The 22,478-nt window shown below is 36.0% G+C and overlaps 1 protein-coding gene across 2 annotated transcripts in view; it reads left to right on the forward strand.

The window, feature by feature from the left end:
• Positions 1–22,478, forward strand: part of DNAH8 (dynein axonemal heavy chain 8) — a 136,092-nt gene that overhangs the window by 48,015 nt on the left and 65,599 nt on the right. For both annotated transcript variants that reach the window (XM_061991265.1, XM_061991266.1), the window contains exons 31-48: positions 2,869–3,109; positions 4,114–4,313; positions 4,655–4,808; positions 4,892–5,055; positions 5,211–5,313; positions 5,884–5,988; positions 6,270–6,431; positions 8,297–8,521; positions 9,611–9,783; positions 11,637–11,815; positions 13,684–13,871; positions 16,056–16,142; positions 16,242–16,349; positions 17,082–17,216; positions 17,836–17,997; positions 20,242–20,488; positions 21,770–22,011; positions 22,091–22,231. In XM_061991265.1, the coding sequence (XP_061847249.1) occupies positions 2,869–3,109; positions 4,114–4,313; positions 4,655–4,808; positions 4,892–5,055; positions 5,211–5,313; positions 5,884–5,988; positions 6,270–6,431; positions 8,297–8,521; positions 9,611–9,783; positions 11,637–11,815; positions 13,684–13,871; positions 16,056–16,142; positions 16,242–16,349; positions 17,082–17,216; positions 17,836–17,997; positions 20,242–20,488; positions 21,770–22,011; positions 22,091–22,231 (3,016 nt within the window). The remainder of the gene's footprint in view (positions 1–2,868; positions 3,110–4,113; positions 4,314–4,654; positions 4,809–4,891; positions 5,056–5,210; positions 5,314–5,883; positions 5,989–6,269; positions 6,432–8,296; positions 8,522–9,610; positions 9,784–11,636; positions 11,816–13,683; positions 13,872–16,055; positions 16,143–16,241; positions 16,350–17,081; positions 17,217–17,835; positions 17,998–20,241; positions 20,489–21,769; positions 22,012–22,090; positions 22,232–22,478) is intronic.

Below are 22,478 nucleotides of genomic sequence, written 5' to 3' on the forward strand. Positions count from 1 at the left end.
TCCCTAGCAAGAGATCCTAGCTGTTGGGCTTCTCTGCCTTCCAATTGTTGACTGTCAGCCCCGTTATCCCAGCATCGGAGCAGCCAGGCACCAATCCGCTCACCTGGCTGGCGACTGTAATCTTTTCGCATATCTCTAAGTTCTGTTGAGGTGAGGGACCGAGTAGTTTCCATTTCCTTTTCGATTTCTCTCACTTCTCCTGATCTCCTTACCGAAGGACCAGTTTCTTCTTCTAGCCTTTCCTCTTCCTCCTCGTCTGCCCTTACTAATCGATGATATGGACTTGACCTCCTTATCCACTGCTTCTTTTTCACTACTGGGGCAACCACTGTGGTTGTTGTTTGGTTCCCTGACTCAACCATGGTAGTCTCAGGTATAATTTGAATTTCCACCTCGGCCATAGTTCTCTGAGAGGGCTGGACTGCGACTGACTCAACTATGTTGGTCTCAGGTACCGTTTGAGTTTCCATTTCAATCACAGTTCTCTGAGAGGGCTGGACTGCGACTGACTCAACTATGTTGGTCTCAGGTACCGTTTGAGTTTCCATTTCAATTACAGTTCTCTGAGAGGACTGGAATGCAGCTCGGTAGGCAGAGGCTAGGCCCCAGTATAGTGCCTGAACCTGATGGGCCTCATTAGGGTAGGTAAGACACCCTTCTATCAGGTAGCGTGTCAGTAAAGCAGGGTTTTTTATCTGTTCAGATGTAAAATCCCAGATTACAGGAGGTGATAACCGTCCTAGGAATTTGCCTAAATTCATCCACATACCCTGCCACCCAGGGACTGGCCGCTTCAGGGGGCATTTTAACATGTTTCCATCGCAAATTTGTACTCTCTGATACCCAGATGACTCCAGATTCCACAAGATATATAATATACCAACCATGTTAATTAGTAATATTAAAACTCTCGTATAAGGGTGACTAAGGACCTGGGAAGTCTGTGTAACAGAATTGTCTAGATCAGTCCGAGCTGAGGAGAAAGAGGTGCTTTGCCCCATGGCCTCCACAAGATAGCTCCCACAGCACACTAAATTCATCAGTAACAGAATGAGACTTGCTATTATTATTTGGGCCATCATGTTCCCAGGCCCTTTCATCCTCTTCACAAAATTATATAGCCAGCTTAGCAAAGCTATTAAGGTTAAAGCACAGCCGAGAGTCAATGTTAGGAGCATCATGTTCCCAAACATTAGAAAGTGTAAGATAAGCTGCATAACAGCAAGGCTCCGTGACCAGCACAGGAACTTTGCTCTCATTGGTTTACTGTAATTGCAATGCAGTTAATGTAAATCTGCTATTATCTCGCCCCACGTTGGGCGCCAAAAGGGCTGTGGTAGTTTGAGCCTGGCTGGATGCCAGGTGCCCACCACACCGCTTTACCCCCCACCTCCCGAGAAGCAAGCCAGGGAAGGGGAGAAAATAAGATGGGAATCTCGTGGGTTGAGATAAAAGCAGTTTAATAAATAAGCAGCAAAGCCGCGCGCGCGGGAAGCAAAGAAGAAGCAGATAAGCTGTTACTCTCTACTTCCCATCAGCAGCGATGTCCGGCCACCTCCCGAGAAGCAGGGCTTCAGTACGCGTAGCGGTTGCTTTGGGAAGGCCAGAAATGAATCTCGCCTCCCCTTCCTGCTCCTTTCCCCCAGTTTATATTCCTGAGCTGACGTCATATGGTATGGAATATCTCCTTGGTCAGCCTGGGTCAGCTGTCCTGGCCATAGTCCCTCCCAAGATCATGCCCACTCACAGCTATTGGTGAAGGTGGGGGAAGGAATGCTGGAGGGACAGCCCCGATGTTGTGCAAGCGGTAGTCATAATATTGATATCAACAGTAAGCACAGCACTGCAGGAGCTGCTGTGGAAAATCACTACCGTCCCAGACCCACTACACCTTCCTAAGGGAAGAGGATCTATACTAAAGAATGGGGAGTTTTTTACTTGATTTTTTTTTTTTGTTATTGGCTTCTAGTCTAGGGTGTCATGGTAGTCTGGTAAATATATGTATTCCTGAAGATTATCTAATATATCAAACATGACATAACATTGGAGAGTGAAGAATTCCTATAGTTTTGAAATTGCAATTTTGACAGAGTTGAAGGTCGGATCATAGATTGGTATTATTTCTTAATTTCTAAGTAGTAAACATTGACCAGAGACTAATAACCGTTCAAAGAAATATGTGCCAAAGAATATTTTTCTTTCTCAAATTTGAGATTACATATGCTGATAGAATTCAGGGATTAAGAGTCTCTTAAAGAAGCAAAGTATTGACTGATACCTAATTGGCAGTACCTTGTTTTTGTGTAAAATGGTCCCTCCTGGTTCACAAGAGACTCAGGATAACAAGGCTTCCAGCTCTGGAACCTGAAGCTTGTCATGCAAAATTTGCCTCTTTGTGGTGTCTGATTCTTGTATCCCAAATCACTGAATCGAACTTTGACCTGGTTGCTAATGAATGAGAAGAATGGCTACAGACAAATTTATAAATGTGTGTTACTGGTATTGTAAATATAAGTAAATATGGTATTTGTACAAGGATTACATAGGTGAAATTTAACCAGTTTTGCTTTGGATTTTTTGCCAATAAGGAGTTTGTGATGATAAGCAGCAGATAAGCTATGTTTTAATGAAAACTACACTATTTATGTTTATTTGCGAAGAATATGTCAGTGGCTAAATCTGTTAAATATAATAATTTTTTAGTAAGGCATTTTTAGTAAGGCACGTTAGGTTTTTGAATTTTGCATAGAAAATGTTAACCTCAATACAATCTACTTCATATCTCATTGTCCAATTTTAAAATGTTCAGACAATCCTTATTTTGACAGAAGAGGTATTTACCGCTGTATCAATTTAACTCAATCACAGGTGCCGTAGACTACCTAAAGGACTCCAACACTGGCAAGCATTTTTAGATCTCAAGAAAAAAATTGATGATTTTAATGAGTGTTGTCCTTTGTTGGAACTGATGACAGACAAAGCAATGAAGCAAAGACACTGGGATCGTATTGCTGAAACAACAGGACATCAATTTGATATAGAATCTGATTCCTTTTGCCTTCGAAACATTATGGAAGCACCAATACTTAAACATAAAGATGATATCGAGGTAGGTATATATATTATTTTTACAATATTGTTCATTTTATATTGTCAGCCAAAAGAATATGATTACTTATAAAATGACCACCTATATGAAAAATATTTCATACTATGTTGAAGTCCTTGACTCTCAATCTGACTGTACTAGTTTAAAATAATTTATATTTTATTTAGAAGTTTTTAGCCACATGAACAAAGACAGAGGTAGCAGCTGGAATCTAGCCACTTGTTTCTAGATAATCTTTTCATGTTCTTCCTGATCCTATTTCTATTATTTTTTTAGCCCTTTTTAAACAGAAAAAAAAAATCCCCAAAGCTTCAAATGATCATGGTCACCTATTTTTTTAACTCTGTGGTTGCTTTAAAGATTTGTAAATCAGACGTTATAAAGGAAGGCTTTCATACTTATTAATAATGGGATTATTTTTCTAGATCTTTATGGCTTCTTCTGAACCATAAAACTGAAGAAGATCACCTACATAACCTGAAAAAAACCTTTCAATTAATTTTGCAAGTTTCATGGGGTAAATTTGCGCGTAAAAGCCATTGTTATATTCATACTTGGTTTGTATGGAAGCATTCCAAGGTGATCTGCTAGATTTTTAATTAAACTCTCATTTGAAGGATATGTTGACTTGATAACCTTTCCAACCTAAACTGTTCTTAGATTTTGTGATTCTATAAATTTATATGTGATAAGATTGAGAGTTCATCTGGTGATGAGTCTACACCACTGCCCTAAGCCTTGTCATGATTCAGAGATCTTGTTACACTGAAGTAATGAAATGTGAAGTTACAGATATAGTATATTCATGCATTTCCCAGTGTGCATTTTTTCTGTTATTCCTATATGTAATTAGTAATGTGATCTCTGCATTTATGTGACACATTTCCATGCTATTTTAGAAAATGTCACATATTGTTTTAAAATATTCTATTAGTAGATGTGTATTATTAGGAAAGATCTTGTTTCTGAAGAATGTAAAAATATTTTTGCTTCTTTCTTTGCAGGATATATGTATATCTGCTACAAAGGAAAAAGATATAGAAGCCAAACTATCTCAAGTAACTGATGTTTGGAGAAACCAAGTTCTGAGCTTTTCGTCATTCAAAGGGAGAGGAGAGTTACTGTTAAAGGGACTTGAATCATCAGAAATTATAACGATGATGGAGGACAGTTTAATGATTCTTGGCTCTTTGCTGACCAATAGGTACTTCTAAATTGTGTATGGTATTTTCAGAAGCTGTATTAGTATTTTCAGATAGCAATGGTACTATTATTAGGCCAAACCAGCAGTACATTTGAATGAAATAATATATTTTAATAAACAAAAATGTTACAATGTCTAATGAAAAACTTCAAGTGAATGACTTTCATATATTATTAGTTGTTCATATATTATTATCTCAATATATTTCATGCAATTAAGCTTGTAGAAACTTTGTGAGATTCTTCGTGCTTTAAGCAAAACCAATTGATAAATTGGAGGTTTTTTTCACCATTGCAATTGTTTAATTTAAAATGAATTTCTGCTTTTAATACTTTTTTTAGATACAATGCACCGTTTAAAAAGGATATTCAGAGATGGATTTATAATCTAAGCAACTCTACAGACATAATTGAAGAATGGCTGGTTGTACAGAACCTCTGGATTTATCTTGAAGCTGTTTTTGTAGGGGGAGATATAGCAAAACAATTACCTCAGGTAAACTACAGTGCTTGCCTATTACTGTGTATTAATATCCAACAGATTATGCTTTGAAAGTACTTATGTTTTTATACATATAGGAAGCAAAGCGTTTTCAGAATATTGACAAATCATGGATAAGAATAATGCAACGAGCTCATGAAAACCCAAATGTAATTAGCTGTTGTGTTGGAGATGAAACTATGCAGCAACTTCTCCCTCATTTACATGAACAGTTGGAAGTATGTCAGAAATCACTTACAGGGTATGAATCGTTTGATTTTTTTTTTTTTAATGCATTATTGTTTTGTAAATAGTTTATATGAAATATTAATTAAATTTCAGTCTTACTTTCACTCTTACATAGAAAAAAATGGAGAGCTGAACTATTCTAATAATAAACCTTGTTCAATTTTAAAGATACTTAGAGAAGAAAAGACTGCTGTTTCCTAGATTCTTTTTTGTTTCTGATCCTGTCCTTCTTGAAATTCTTGGACAAGCAAGTGATTCTCACACAATTCAGGTATAAACCTAGTGATTTTTTTCTGCTTATAACAAAATTAATTAGAATATGACAGAGCATTTAATAAATTAAAATGTAATTATTTTATTTTTATTATATTTGCTTGAGAAGAATTTTAATTTCTTGCTCTTTAATCTATAACAAAATTTGTAATGCATATGTGTCATTTTTAAAAATCTTAAAAATTCAGAACACTAGAATATGGTCCCATTAAGTGATTTGCTGCTGGTTCCTTTCAGAACTAAACTAGTGGACTCTCTGACACTCTCATGCTTTGCATATTGCAAAATTCATCCAGCTAGTCTGGATTGCTACTGATGGTTAATTGATTAAAAATCTGATCTTGAACAGTAGCTGATCTCTGTTCTGCTAGATCACCTCTGGAAGCTGTAAAAAGACAGCATATGGAGATAAAATCCTACACAACCATTTCTGTAGTTATTACCTACAGGTGGCCTCAAATTCATCTGTAATTCAGGTGAAACTTTGTGGGATAACCTTATTTGAGGGTTTTTTTTGTTTGCTAATGCTATATATTTACATTGAATGATTTCTGAATTATCCTTACAGCCCCATCTGCCTTCCATATCTGACAATATAAATGAAGTGGAGTTTCACCCAAAGGATTATGATCGCATACTGGCTGTCATATCAAGAGAAGGAGAAAAAATTACAGTAATTCTCTCAATTTTTATTTTCTTTTCAGAAATGTTAATAGAGAAATCATTTTATTATTGAACCTATAAGAGTATATTAAAAGGAATTATTGGTAACTACAAATGAACATTTCAGGGATTGGTGTAACAAAACTATACTGTGTCTCACTAAATAAATCTCTAGTATGTTTATTGAAATTAAACCTGTAGCTGTCTCAAATAGAAATTTAGTAACTAACATTCTTAAACCCAAGTTTGATAACTATGTTCTTCTTCATACTTTTTACTATTTTTTTTTAGTTGGACACTCCAGTGATTGCAAAAGGACCAGTAGAACTTTGGTTGCAGGATTTATTACGTGTGCAGCAGATTTCATTGCATGGCATAATTAGGGCAGCATATTACTACATTAGTGAGCCAGGATATCAGTTGCTGAATTTTCTTAATCAATTCCCAGCACAGGTGAGATTACAAGATGTGGATTTGTGTGTGTGCAGCCTGGGTTGTGTGTGCAGGTGACTAGGGATGTAAAGAGCGTATGGGATTGTATATATGAAGAAATCTTCATAGTCAAAACATGTATAAGGATCCTCTCAGTAGAAAGCAATCCTTAATGACATCAGTTTTGGTACCTTATATATAGCGTAATATTTTGTCTTGTAATCTACTTTATAAGGACTTTTTTTGTGTATTGGAGAATATAAAGTAGAGCTTACATTTCCTGTGATGGATAATGAACCCCTTGCAGATGCAAATAAAATTTCAGATTGGATTTTTGTCTCATGATTTAAGATTGCAAAAGCTTTGATTATGATTATTTGTCATCTCATTTACAAGATTTACCTCGTAATTCATGTATTTGTCACTACAACAGTGCTTTCCTAGTAGAAGCCTATCTTGAGGGCTCCTAGTTTGCTAGAGACTCCTCCATCTTACTGATAATTCATAAATTTAATTAACAAATAATGAATTGTTTCCCATCCTTTATAAATTCTGACTCTGTAATTTCAGTTCAGTATTGAATATAATTTGAATAAATTCTGCAAATGTTAAAACTTGCCGATACATTACTAATTCTCAAAAAAACCCCTAAAATTAAGTATTTAATAGGATTATCTTAAATATGTATTTAGCATGTAATTATATCTTATCTCAGCAATATTTATTTTTAAAAGTCTGCTACGCTTCTCTAAACTGACGACCGTCTGTCTTGTTTACACGTCAGACATATTGAAATGTCTTCATTACTTTCTGCAAAGGTGTTTTTTGAACATAAAAATATTAGCAAGACATAGAAGGGGGAGAGGGGGGAGAAGAAAAGAAGTGGTATTTGTCTAAGTAATTTGAAGTACCAAGAAAGAGAAGGTGTGCTATAGGACAGAGAAGAAATTGCGCAAAATACTGGCAAATACTGTTTTCTTTCCTTCAAAACGCTTTTTTCCTGTCTCAGAAGTTTCTGTTATAGGTATCATGGAAAAGCCACATCTAAAGATATTTTTTTTTCCCCTTTTACTAATTGATGATTAGAAAATAAATTTGATTTAGACTCTACTGATGATAGACTAATGAGTCTAAAATGGTGAGATAGTTCCTGCCGCAGAATCTCTGTAACCATGAACTCACTGGAGTATAGGGAGATGAAAATGTAGGAAGTGGGTGAGTCAAATTTTTAGGTCTTGATGCACTGGGAATATAGAAATATGCAGAAAAAAGTTACTAATATTGTTCTCATATTTTGTCATGGGTGTTCTTAATATTGTAAAACAAATCTCAAACTGTAGTTTACATGCAACATCCTATGACTCCCTAGATTTATTTGGAAGCACAATAGCTTTTAGTTCGGTTTTGCTGTATGCTGTACTCCAGTCATGACAGCATGTTAGAAAGATAAAATATATCTTATGTGCAGTAGAAGTGCATAGGTTTTGTTGTTGGAGTTTTTTATGTTCTTGAATTAGCTACAAAGTGGGAATGGGAAATTTTTACAACAAATTCTCCCTGTAATTTAACATCCGTTTATATTTGTGGTACTGGAGTGTACTAAGGGATTGTAAATGAAGCTGAGACTCATCTTGAATTTGTATATATCCAAGTATGTGGCAAATTTTCATAAAAGTTTTAAAATGTTTTCTCAGGGGTTTTCAGTACCAGAGCAATGCCAATTAACTCAGGCATATTATACTGGTGAGACAGCATCATGCTGGATGTATTGATAGTTTGGGACTCTACACAGTAATTTATTGTTCCTGTTACATCTGAGGCTTCTATAAGGCTAGTGTTCAGGAGGTGATTGTTTTGTAATTTTTTTTCACATATGAAATTTGTAGGTTGGATTGCTGGGAATTCAAATGTTGTGGACACGTGATTCTGAAGAAGCTCTACAGAACGCTAAAGAGAACAGAAAAATCATGCAAGTAACCAATGCAAGATTTCTGGAGATTTTGAATATGTTGATTAGCCAGACCACGTGTGATCTTTCCCAGTTTGACAGAGTGAAATTTGAAACACTTATTACCATTCATGTGCATCAGCGTGATATTTTTGATGATTTGGTAAAGTACAGATTTTTATTTCTGACAAGTGAATGCATTTTGTGTTGTAATAGTTTTTCTTGTATATGATACCTAGTTACACATGCATACATGTATTTGTAAGACAGAGATGTCTCTGTCTTGCCTTAGAAAAATAGTACACTTTTGCTTAAACTAGAAAAAAATCCATCAGTTCTGCATCTAAATATCTGCTCCAAATTTTTATACTTAAAACATTTTAATTTTCCAGTTCTTCCTACAGATTTTTTTGATAGGACATACTAAAAGGTTTATGTCTGTCTTTGAAAAAGTGTTGTATTACTCTTGCATAATTAGAAAAGTTGAGTCTGCTGAGAGTTTTGTAGGTTTATTACCAGAGATAATCTCCTTATGGCTTGTTAAAAAATTCCAGTAGCTGGCACAAGGCTGCACTTAAGCTCCACCCATTCTAGATTTACAGCAATGACAGCAACATCTTCCATATCTCCTAGTTTCTTCTTTGTGTCTCCCCTCCTCCTTCAGAGAGCAAGCTACTGGGATTCTCTTTCTGATTCCTAAAGAGAATATATAGAAGATGAACAAACAAAATGCTGCACTAAAATCAACAGATAATGCTAATCCTATACTTGATATTTTTAGATTGTGCCCAAATGTTTGTTTCTTTATTCTTTGTGGAATGCTATTCCTCGAGACTACATCTCTCACATATTTTTACTGTTACACAAGCTTGTTAGATTCAATACAATCTGGCTTCTATGCCTCAGTCAGATCCTTCCTTCATCATGTACTTTGTTCCAGTGTGTTTGGTGGATTTAGCAGTATGTTCCCTAATTTCATTTGGAGATTGAGCTGCACTACCAAAGCAATTTAAAATTTATTTGGTTAATACAGATGTTGTGATTAACAGGTTAATTGATCAGGACACTTCTTAATATCAGTTTAGCCTGAATCTGAACATACTGTTTGATGTTGATATGTATTTCAGTTTAATTGCATAGGAAGTTTAACCTGAGTCATTATTACCATACAAATAAGCATTTTATCATAGTTATCAAAGACAAACATGAATGCTCAGTTATAACATATATTTCTTTACTTTTTTTTTTTAAGGTAAAAATGCACATCAAATCACCAACTGATTTTGAGTGGTTAAAGCAGTCTAGATTTTACTATAAAGAGGATTTTGATCATGTCTTGGTATCCATTACAGATGTTGATTTTGTTTACCAAAATGAATTTCTGGGTTGCACTGATCGTCTGGTTATAACACCTCTTACAGACAGGTTAGAAAAACAATTATATGTGATGAATACTTTTAATTCTGGTTATTTAACATATATCTTCAAAGAAGAACATTCTGAATTAAGTCCTGTACAGGCTAGATCATTCATGAAAACATTCTCATGCATTTGTTTGATCACACTCTCTCAGAAAAGGTCTTACTCATTTACATGCATAGTAATTCCTAGAAAAGTTTTATCACTGTCTAGTCTTAAAAAGTTATTTATTAACAAAAATTAATCATTTTAAGGTTATATAGTAATGTATAGTTTAGCATTATTTCTACACTAGAGAAAAGGTTACATCAAATATTTCAAATTCTTTATGACATGGTTTAATCCCAGCCAGCAACTGAGCACCACACAGCTGTTTTGCCCGGAACTGTAATTGGCAGCGAGCCCTCCCTGCTGTTGTCTTAATCCACAACAACCTTGCTTATCTTTTTACTCCCATTTCACTGGGGCCTCTGCCATCCTAACGAGGGTGGGGGTGAATGGGGGCACCAAGTGAGTGACTGTTGTGGTGCTGCTGTGCTAGCTGGGCCAAACCACTACACATAGAATGGTCCACCCCCCCTGCAGAAGCAGGTCCACCTAGATCAGGTAACGTATGAACGTATCCAGACAGGTATTGAAGACTTCCGAGGAAGGAGACTCCACACCCTCCCTGGGCAGCCTATTCCACTACTCCATTACCCTTACAGTAAAATAGATTTTTCTTATATTTATATGGAACTTTTTGTGTTCCAACACCAAGATCTCCCCTCAGTCTCATCTTCTCTAGACTAAACAGCCCCAGTTCCCACAGTCTTTCCTCGTAAGGAAGATGCTCCAGTCCCCTGATCATCTTGGCGGCCCTGCGCTGGACTCTCTCCATCAGTTCTCTGTCCCTCTTGAGCTGAGGAGCCCAGAACTGGACACAGGATTCCAGATGAGGCCTCACCAGGGCAGAGTAGAGGGGGAGAAGAACCTGCCTTGACCTGCTGGCCACACTCTGCTTGATGCATCTCAGGATGCCATTGGCCTTCTTGGCCATGAGGGCACATTTCTGGCTCATGTTTAGTTTATTATCAATCAGGACTCCCAGGTCTCTCTCTGCAGAGCTACTCTTCAGCAGTTTGACCCCCAGCCTGTACTGGTGCATGGGGTTGTTCCTTCCCAGATGCAGGACTCTGCACTTGTCCTTATTGAACCTCATGAGATTCCTCTCTGCCCAACTCTCAAGCCGGTTGAGAACCCACTGAATGGCAGCACAGCCTTCTGGAGAATCAGCCAGTCCTCCCAGTTTGGTGTCATCAGTGAACTTTCTGAGGGTACACTCTGTCCCCTCATCCAGGTTGTTGATGATGTTGAACAAGAGTGGCCCCAGAACTGATCCCTGTGGAACTCCACTGGCCACAGGCCTCCAACTTGATTCCATGTCATTGATTACCACCCTCTGGATTCTGTCATTACTTAGTTAATCATTACTACATGAGAAAAGCAATAGTAATTAAGAAAGATACTTTACTCATTGCCTTATTGATACGTTGCTGTCATCCAGACCCACAGTTACTAAAAGAATTAATCTCAATTAAATCTATTTATGTGGTATGTATTAACTTTTGTGCTTGTTTAGTATTTTCAGTTTGCAACAAACTAATACCAGATTTTTTTTTCGCTTTTGTAAGTAATATTTAAATGCTGTATTTTGTGATTTTTACCACTGAACTTCCTACACTCATGAAAATCAATGGAACTCCTTCATGAAGTAGTGTTTCAACTCAAGAGCTGTCGAATTTATCGCATAACGCATTATATGTATACACATAGTCTTTCATGTGATTTAATAAATTTATATGAATTAACATTTATAGGTGCTACATAACTTTAGCACAGGCCTTGGGAATGAACATGGGAGGAGCTCCAGCAGGGCCAGCTGGAACTGGTAAAACAGAAACGACAAAAGACATGGGAAAAGCTCTTGGAAAATATGTTGTAGTCTTTAACTGCTCTGATCAAATGGATTTCAGAGGTTTGGGTAGAATTTTCAAAGGTAAGACATCTTTGTGTAGGATAGAAGAGACCTCCACAGATCATTTAGCATGTGCAATTAAAGCAGGTTGCTCAGGACTTTCTTCATATTGAGTTTTTAATGTCTCTGGGAACTAACATTCCACAGCACTTCTGGGCCTCTCTTCAAGTGTTTGACTGTCCTTGTAGTAGCATTTTTTGAACTTCCATTGATTTAGATTTTCAAACTTTGAAACTTATATCAATTGTCTCTTCTTCCACTCCACCTCTGAGAAGAACCTGATTCCAGTTTCTGAATGCCTCCTATTGGCTAGTTATGAACAGAACAGGCTTTCCCCATAGCTCTCTCTTCAAGCTCAACAAATCTCAGCCTCTGCTGTACTCCTGCAAGTATGTTTCTCCTCTATTGGTGAGCCCCAAACTGAATACAATACTCCAGCTACTGTCTCAGAAGTACAGAGTAGAGACAAACAATCACTGTCTTCAACCTGCTGGCTACACTTTGCCCAATATGCGGTTGCCTTGTTTTGTCACAAGGGCAAAACTGTAATTCACACTCAGTTGTAAAGCAGGACATCATCATTTTCTGCAAAACTACTTTGTAGCCTGTCAGCACTGTTTGTATTGCTGCATGGAGCTATTCTGTTGCAGATAAAGGACTTTTGTCAGTTCATTTTTTTAAAGTTACAGTATTGTATGTATTAAGAAGCAAGGGGTGAAACTAGTAATTATTTTGTTAATTATTTTTTTTTAATCAAGCAAACAATTGTGATGTAAAAGGGCCTAAAGCTGTGATTTTATAAACTTAGTGCTGGTGAAAGTCAAATTATTAAAATTTAAAAAAAAATCTCTGAGTACATTACAGAATCCCCTTAAAGTGATATAGTCTTAACTATGTAACAATTATATACCTTGAATGAATAGGATAAATTTTTCACTTTTAAGTAGCTGTCTTCTAGTATACTTGAAATAAAACTACTGCCTACTGGTACTTCAATATCATTTGTCAAAAAAATGCTGTTACACATTTCATAACATGTTGCTGAAGAAACAATTCTCTTAGTTGCTACTAAATACATGTTTTTTCAAACCAAAAGTAGTCAACTATGAAATAAATCCTTTATGGATATGTTAGTGTTATTAATATAATGCTTTCAGATGTCTCTTTCCATTTAATTTTCATTCTCTATCTTACTCTCTTTTGTTGATACATCCACATAGAGCATTGTCCATACTTTGCATGTTGGTAATATCCTATAGGATTACATGAAAAACCTTTAGTTTACTGTGGCCTTAAAATAGCAGTGCTTATACATATATGAGATATATGATCTAAGATTAATATCTTCTGTCTTGTGAGATTCAGAGTTTTACCTGAAACCTCAGTAAGTGCAAAAATGATCTAGTTTCAATTTTAACTTTTATGATTTGTAAGAGGCAAATAAAAAGATTGTGAAGTCTGGAAGACCCAACTGAAAATAAAAAACTTGGGATTTTTTGTTGTAACATTTATGACTAGTCTTTTGTAGCTCTAAGTCACTCATTTCTGTTTTTTTGGATTAACAATACAGCTTTTTGCAAATAATTGGATTGCTGCTTTACAATGAAAGGCTACATTCACTGAAAGATCTGGATGAAAGGTCTGCCAAATGTCTGCCAATGGTTTTTTTTTTCTGATTTTTATTAACTTTCAAGCATTTTGTGTAAGTCAACTAATACTAATTCAGATTGAAAAAGAAAGAGGTGGATTGGAGAAAGATAGGCCTTGGCCACAGGGACAATAAATAAAACTAGTCTTACTTAATTACTTGAAGGAAAAGTAATATAGTTCAGACATTTCAAATATACAGGAAGAACAACAGGTAACAATTTTTTCTGTCCCTGTTTTAGGCCTTGCCCAGTCTGGATCTTGGGGATGTTTTGATGAATTCAACCGAATTGAGTTGCCTGTCTTGTCAGTAGCAGCACAACAAATCTATATTATTTTAACAGCAAGAAAAGAAAGAAAAAAGCAGTTCATTTTTTCTGATGGAGACTGTGTAGACTTAAACCCAGAGTTTGGAATTTTCCTAACAATGGTAAATGTAGTAATAAATCTACAAAAGTGAAAAAATATGCTATTTAGAAGTTAATTAAATAGCAAGGTGAAAATAACCAATTTTATTAACTAAGTGATGCTCTTGCTATAGAGCATTAGAATACTTAAATAATATGATTATTCATTAATTGCATGCCTTCATTTTTACTTTAGGATAATTGAAGTGATTCGTAATTATATCCCTTCATTACTGTGTTGTGACTCATTATATAGACTCTTATAAATAGGAGTTTCAGAATTCTTTGTGTTCACTAAAAGGACTGAAATACTAATATGCTTTACTACCTTAGCCTGAAATGCTTTAACAGTATTAGTGAGAAAGATACCATAGGAACAAAGGTTCACTTATGGCAAGAGATATAAGAAAGACATTTTCCAAGGACATGTGTTGTCTAATGGGTACTTGGACATATCAAAGGGCTGATTTAAGCTAATTTACAGAAGAAAAATATGATGGTTCTGGAATAAACAATACTCCCTGTACTGTGGTGACAACAGGTCTTTCAAAATTGTGCAAGAAACTATCAGAACCTTTTATTTGTTGGTACGGAATGTGTCTAAAATGGTAGATACAATGCTGGATGTCCACTTCTGGTGTTCTGTGTCAAAGGTGTCCATTCTGCTCTGTGCAGGAATCCTGGAATCAGTGTGCAGAACTGTGCTTCTTATATCAAGTTTTTATGGATAGTATTTGAGATGATACGCTGTTCCTTTTCTTATAATGACTACTTGTGAAAACCAAGTATATGTAGATCAAAGTTATATCCTACAACTGAATTAATAATCTGAAAAAAATACATACAAAGCAGTACATATAAATTTATATTGCCTATATACCGAATTTATACCACCTATATATAAAATTATACCAAACTTTACCAAGAGAAACACAAACTCCTGGATTTAGAACATTAACTTTCTGATTATGATTACATGTTGCCACAAAGTTCCCGAGGCTTCATAGCAGTAATTCCTGTAATGGCATGGGCAGGGAATTTTATTGCATATGTTTCCTAGTGCCAAGGTAGATGACAATCTGAAATGACTTTATGGGAAATTAAAATCTTCATCTGCTTGTTTGAGTGTAGGATAATAACTGAGGAGGTCATGAATATTTTTTGACTGCTTGTAATTTCTGAAATCATAGAATCATAGAATGGTAGGGGTTGGATGGGACTTTTAGAGATCATCTAGTGCAATCCACCTGCAGAAGCAGGTCCACCCAGACCAGGTCACACAGGAACGTGTCTAGGCAGGTATTGAAGACCTCCAAGGAAGGAGACTTCACACCCTCCCTGGGCAGCCTTTGCCAGTGCTCCATCACCCTCATAGTGAAATAGTTTTCCTTATGTTTAAATGGAACTTTTTTTGTTCCAGCTTCATCCCATTACCCTTTGTCTTGTCACCAGATACCACAGAAAAAGGGATGTCCCAACCTCCTGACAACCACCATTTAGATATTTGTAACTATTAATGATATGCCCCCTCAATCTCCTCTTCTCTAGACTAAACAGCATTAGTTCCTGTAGCTTTTACACATAAGGAAGTTGTTGCAGTCCTCTGATCATCTTAGTGGCCCTGTGCTGGCCTCTCTCCAGAAGTTCCCTGTACCTCTTGAGCTGAGGAGCCCAGGACTGGTCACAGCACTCCAGATGAGGCCTTACCAAGGCAGAGTAGAGGGGGAGGAGAACCTGCCTTGACCTGCTGGCCACACTCTTCTTGTTGCATCCCAGGATGCCATTGACCTTCTTGGCCACGAGGGCACATTGCTGGTTCATATTCACTTTATTATCAACCAGGACTTCTTCTTATTTTGGCTCTTGCTAAATACTGAATTTTTAGTATGTTACAAAACCTACTTCTCCTGCAAAACTTTGTTCAAATTGGGAATACACTAGAACAGATCAACCAAGTAGACTATGTTCGATGAAATTTTAATGGCTTCTTATGATACAGAAAATAAATTATTATTCTGCAATTACATACAAAGGTATTTAGGTTATGAATGGTTGCAGTTTTCTCTTCAGATTTTAATCATTAGTAGACAAGACTTCCGAGTCTGAACAAATCTAATTATTTATGTATAAATTTACTTTTGTTGAACAATAAAAAGGACATTATTTTGGCTATTGTGAATAAAAATGTAGTATGTTTTCTTATATAGAATCCTGGATATGCTGGACGTCAAGAACTACCAGAAAATCTCAAAACTCAGTTTAGAACTGTTGCAATGATGGTTCCAGATAGACAGGTACAATTACTGACTGAATTGAAAGAAAAAATGTATTTTATTTTGGTTACTTGTCTTCAGAAAAACTAATGGAATCTCTAAAAAAAAATTGTATTCCAGATAATTATAAGAGTTAAGCTTGCAAGCTACGGATTTATTGATAATGTGACCTTGTCTCAGAAATTTTTTGTTCTTTATAAACTTTGCGAGGAGCAGCTAACTAAGCAGGTAGTGTTATGTATTCCCTTCATCTTTGTTTTCATATTTACACAACACAGGCCCTTAACTTTTATGTAGATTTATGTAGATTGTTTTTGAAGCTTCACTTTTCTGCTTTTTCCAAAATATTGAAGTAGTTTAAATATAGTTCAAACAAATATCTCAAGTTTTTTTAACAAATAGCCATGTTAATTCATGTATATGTAGTCGAATACACACATTCGTTTGTTAAAGAACAATAGTTTTTGTAATTGAAAGAGGTTCTTTGCCTGAACATGGTAACCAGATAAAAATTAACATGGTGATGTCATTTTTCTGTAGGAATTATGTAGGGCTAGAGAATGTAGTTGAAAACTGGAAACCACAGGAGGAATGTCTCAAATTTCATTTCTCCCCATAGCACTGCTTTAAATCTTGACTTAAGTCAGTTGGAAAGACTCAGTCTGGAGTGGAATTATTATTTTCTAAGAACTCTGCTTAAAATTATACAAAATAATTGCTATATGGCATTATAAATTAAGTCACATTTAAATTAGAAAAGAAAAACATTATTAATAACAGTATTAACTTTCATTTATTTTAATAGAATAATTCCTGACCAAAAGTAACAATTCCTATTTTAGCTGCCTCTTCCAGACAGAACAACAATATGCATTACAATCTGCAAGTAAAGTTTGATATACTGATATAATAAAGCTAGAGAACTTGTTACTGATGCATAATCCTTTTTCCATTCTCTAGGTGCATTATGACTTTGGGCTGAGGAATATCCTTTCTGTACTGAGGACTCTTGGAGCTCAAAAGAGGGCCAGGCCAAATGAAAGTGAATTAAGTATAGTTATGAGAGGACTAAGAGATATGAATCTTTCTAAGCTGGTAAGAAACTAATATTTTAGCACCATGCAGAGGCAAGTCTACCAGATATTTTGCATGGTTTTGTAGGTGATTGCAAAAAATGTCAAACGTCCTTGTCTTTAAAAATTCTAACTGCATAATCATGTTATCATTAAACAGCAATGAGAGTTTATTAAACTTCTAATCAGCACTAAGGTTGCAAAGGTTCAAATAGGTAAGTGGTGTCCTAACTGTAGGTGAGACATTTTATGTACTGACTTGTGTACAGTCTGCGTTCTATACCATAAGTAAACTGAAGAATTTCAGCATTGACTAAATCAGACTGTTTCTTTCCAAACAATATGTTCTTTCCAATGTATGCTGCAAATGTTTTACACATCAATTTCACAGATAGATAGTCAACTCGTTAGAAAATTTATTTCAGCTTTGAATTTATTTCCTGCATGGCACATGGATGACTTTTTCAGAATGGTATTTTTGTGATGAGCTGTCCTGTTGGGTGGCTGTTCGGGAACACAGGCCTCAGTATTTAGAAAATATATTCTTACTGTTTATTATTACATAATAGAGGTTAGTTTTCGTTTGAGAATATTCTTTGGATAACCATGCTTAATGCATTTAATAACTTTTTTTGTTTCAGATAGATGAAGATGAGCCTTTGTTTCTCAGCCTTATCAATGATCTCTTTCCGGGGTTACAGTTGGACAGTAATACCTATGCTGAGCTTCAGGCTGCAGTAGCTAATCAGACTGAAGAGGCAGGATTGATTAACCATCCACCATGGAATCTTAAACTTGTTCAGGTAAATTAATTTTTTTCAAAACATTTTTAACAGATGGGAGTGAGAACACGATGTTAGTAGTTAAGCACTGTCTCACTCAAAGACCTGTGCTTCTAATGTAGGGAAAAAAATAAAGATTGCATTATACTAAGGAAGACTAATCCAACAAAATTATGTTTTTTATATCTTTAAAATATCCAGAAGAAGAGAAAAAAAAAAGACAAAATCTTAAAACATGCTATTAATTCAGCCTTTCCCAGATATGGCAGTACATCTATGTTGTGGATTTTACCCAGCTGGGAACAAAGAACTACAAACAGCCACTTGCTTACTCCTCCCTTTCCAACCAGAGTGAGAAAAGTACTGAGGGCCTTTGGAACTCCACTAAGGACAGGGAGGACTCAGTCAGCACTTTTTATCCCGGGCAAATAAACAGGACTACTCAACTTGGGGAAGAAAATGAAACTTAATTTAATCCTCTACCAACTGAAAACACAACAAAAAGAAAAAAACATACCCAATCGAAAGCAATATAGAGTAGGATGATGATGTAGGATGTGACCGGCCCTTTAAGATATCCTTCCCTTCACTCCACCTCTCTTCTTGGGCTCAGAGCCCTGGTCCTGGTGTCTTTACCTCCTCCTCCCCTGAACAGTGCAGAGGGGCAGGGAATGGGGGTTTCAGTCAGTCCTTTCTTGATGTCTCCTGCTGCTTGTCTCTCCTCATGGCAGGCGGGTTCCTCGCTGCTCTTCCCTGCTCCAGCGCAGGGTCCCTCATAGACCAGGCAGCCCTGCATGGGCCGCTCTGACATGCATCCATCCTGAGGGCTGCAGGTTTTCTCTGCCTCCTCTGGCACAGGGTCTGCAAAAATCACCCCTTCTGGCACGCGGTCCTCTTGGAGCTGCAGACAACTCTTGGTCCTTCCAGTGGTCTCTTTGAGTTGCAGAGGAAGAACTGTTCTCTTGCAATGGGCTGCAGGAAGGTCTGCAGTCTGATGTTCCTCCTCCCTTCCACCCTTCTTTGTCAAGAAGATATTTGCATCTTTTTGAAACACAACTTAAGAATAGATTCTTCCTGAAACTACAGGCCTTGAAGTGCTAGGCTTATTCATTCACTGTTCAGTTCTAAACCAGAAAGTACTGAATTTGCTCTTACAAACTAAATGTCTTAAAAGAAACTTGATGTAAACCACGAAAGGCATTCTGACATTTGTGCTTATAACCAGATTTCTGAGAATTCTAGCTTAAAAACCAAAACTGATATGATTTGTTGAATGACAGCAAAAATTACAATACACTACTGTATTCTACGAAGTGCAACATTCTGCCTTAAGTTACTTCACAGCAACTAAATTACAATGTCTCTGTCATCAAACCACAGGTATATTTACAGAAAGTTTTACTCTACATTTTGAAAGCTGGATTCAGGTTGTCCTTCACACAGATTCACACTGATGACCAGCAGAGTTTTTGGATGGGAGAAGACGCTTTTGACCATCCTGGTTAAATTCATGTTCACCATTTTATTCATAGCTTAACATTTCTGTTTGCCAAACTAGTCATAGGAAGATTGCTAGTACCTTAACAAACTGTGTCTTCCACTGGGAATGAATCTGAAATTGTCAAGTTCACAGTGGAGTTGATCTTAGTTTAGATTTGTGGTGCCTCTGGATCTTCCTCCAGGACTGATACAAGCCTTTACTCAGCTTGCAGAGGAAGTAACTGTGTGTGCTTACATACAGCTTACAAGGTTCTGTCATGCAGGACGATTAACACTTTTTTGTTCCTTTCAGTTGCTCCAGAAGGAGTTACTTATGTAGGCAGACACAGCCACTTCCATAGCAAGCATAAAACTAATATTAAAAGAAAAATAGAAAATTCAATAAAGAGCTCTACTCAGTCTAAAACCATCTGCAATCCTGGAGCAAGCGCAGTCCCTATGTAATCACTGTAGTGATTAGTCATTCTTCTGTTGCATTAATGTTTTACTAATGTTTCCTTTTGAAAATCTGGTAAAATTATTTTCACTTGCTTTGACAAGCTTAGGCAAGATTTAGTTTTATAAAGTGTTTATTAGTAAAATTGCGTGGTGCTTAGATTAGGATGTGAAGGTATGTGCTATTCCACAAACTACTAAAAATTAGCAAACACATGCTGATTTCAGTTCCAAGCATATCATCTGTATCACTGTCAAATGTGTTAAATGCAAACAATATGTTTCCAAAAAGACATATATTTCTTAGAATATTTTGTGTTTTTTTAATAGCTGTATGAAACTTCTCTAGTACGTCATGGGTTGATGACACTTGGACCTAGTGGATCGGGAAAAACAGTGGTCATAACTATATTAATGAGAGCACTGACAGAATGTGGCCAACCTCATAGAGAAATGCGTATGAACCCCAAAGCTATTACTGCTCCTCAGATGTTTGGAAGACTGGATGCTGCAACTAATGATTGGACAGATGGAATTTTTTCTACACTGTGGAGGAAAACACTGAAAGCTAAAAAGAGTGTGTATATACTTTGAATCTGGTATCATAAAACACTTTTTGAATGATATATTGAAAAAAGCATCTTGAATTGGCAAATGTGGTGCAATTTCCTCCTGAGAGAAACTATACAGAACATAGATAAGGTTACAGTTCACTTCTCAAGAAAAAACACTAGTTAAAAAAATTATTTTAGTGGTATGTCTACATTAAAACAGTGTTCATTTCCTTTCCGCTTCAGTTCTACAGTACATATGTGGTTTATGAAAGCTCATAAATTATAATTTAGATTTACCTGTACTAATTACAGTAACTTTAAAATAGTGAGGTTTTTCTGTGGTTCTTCTTACATTGATTATGTATATTTATATTTCAATATTTTAGGATTGGAATACCAAAATTAATTTTTACAGTGATTAATTGTATCCTTAAAAATAAAAATATTGCTTTTAAAGAAAGAGATTTTTTTTCTAGGAAACATTCCTAGAAGGAGGTTCTTTTTAAAAGAAAGCTGAATTTTGTATATGAGAAATATCTATATTTTCTCTATTGGGAATTTTCTATATTCAAAGTAAATATAGAATATTAAATATGATTGCCAAAATTTAGGCATTTTCATCAATATATGTTTAAAAATAAAATAAAAACAACTAGGTTTTCACATTTCATGAGTAGTAATAGTTTTCAGTAATGAGATGATTAATCAGTGGCTTGTTTAGCTGCCTAAAGAACACTTATTTAATCAACAAAATGCTACTTTCCTCATCTCCCCTGTGTGGCTCAGAGAGGAGGACGAGGGGATGAGGAGAGGAATTAGATTAGTTAGGAAGTAAGAAGTTGAGTCTGGAGAAAGAAAATAGAGTGGGAGAAAAGTTTTGGGGATTTTTTTTGTGTTTGTTTCTCATCATCCAAGGCTATGTTAATTTGAAATACATTAATTTTCCTCACATTGAGCCTATTTCACCTGTAACAATTACTCATAAGTGATCTCCCTCTCTTAACCGTTTATTTTCTCCCTCTGCCCTGTTGAGGAGGAGGGGAGAGAGAGGTATGGTGTCTTGACAATCAGCTGAAGTAATCCCACCACAGATGTTCAACATTATAAAGATATACCTGTGTCCTCATTTACTAGTTGTTTCAAAACTACTTCCTTGACTAAGTGTGCCATTTATACAGCAATGAGCATTCCTGGAGGTGGCAGAAAGTACAATAAATGAAATACATTAAGTTGTAGATCATCTTTTGTAAACTTGTTCTTCAGCATGGTTATAAGAACTATATCTCTTTTGATTATTTTTCCAGGTGAAAATGTGTTTTTGATTTTAGATGGTCCTGTAGATGCAATCTGGATTGAGAATTTAAATTCAGTTTTGGATGATAACAAGACCCTCACGCTAGCAAATGGAGATCGAATTCCTATGTCTCCTACATGTAAACTGTTATTTGAGGTCCACAACATTGAGAATGCTTCTCCAGCGACAGTTTCTCGAATGGGTATGGTCTACATCAGTTCTTCTGCCCTCAGCTGGAGACCAATATTGCAGGTAAGATTATCATTGCTGGCTACTCCTAAATTTGCCTTTTTATACATTTTATACAATAAATATTGTGAATGTTTTTCAGGCATGGCTGAAAACACGTTCTTCTGAAGAAGCTGAAGCTTTACAAAGTTTGTATGATAGAATCTTTGAACCAGCATATACATATATGAAACTAAACCTTAATCCAAAAATGGAGCTTTTGGAATGTAACTACATTATGCAGGTAAAAAGATACAGTATAACTCTGCATAAATTAGCTGACTATATTAAGCGTGCAGAAATAGCAAAGAGAACACTGTATAGCAGTAAAATTTAACTTGAAAATGTTATTTCCTGACAAAGAAAACCTCATACTCAATATTTTTTTCTTAGACAATCTAAGAGGAACTCTTAGAAATGTACAGAAGAAAATTTTATTTCACATTAACACTTCATATGTAGGCTAGACTTCTGTGGAGTGGAGTTTGCAA

The sequence above is a fragment of the Colius striatus genome, chromosome 2, assembly GCF_028858725.1.
Source record: "Colius striatus isolate bColStr4 chromosome 2, bColStr4.1.hap1, whole genome shotgun sequence".
Classification (NCBI taxonomy): Eukaryota; Metazoa; Chordata; class Aves; order Coliiformes; family Coliidae; genus Colius; species Colius striatus.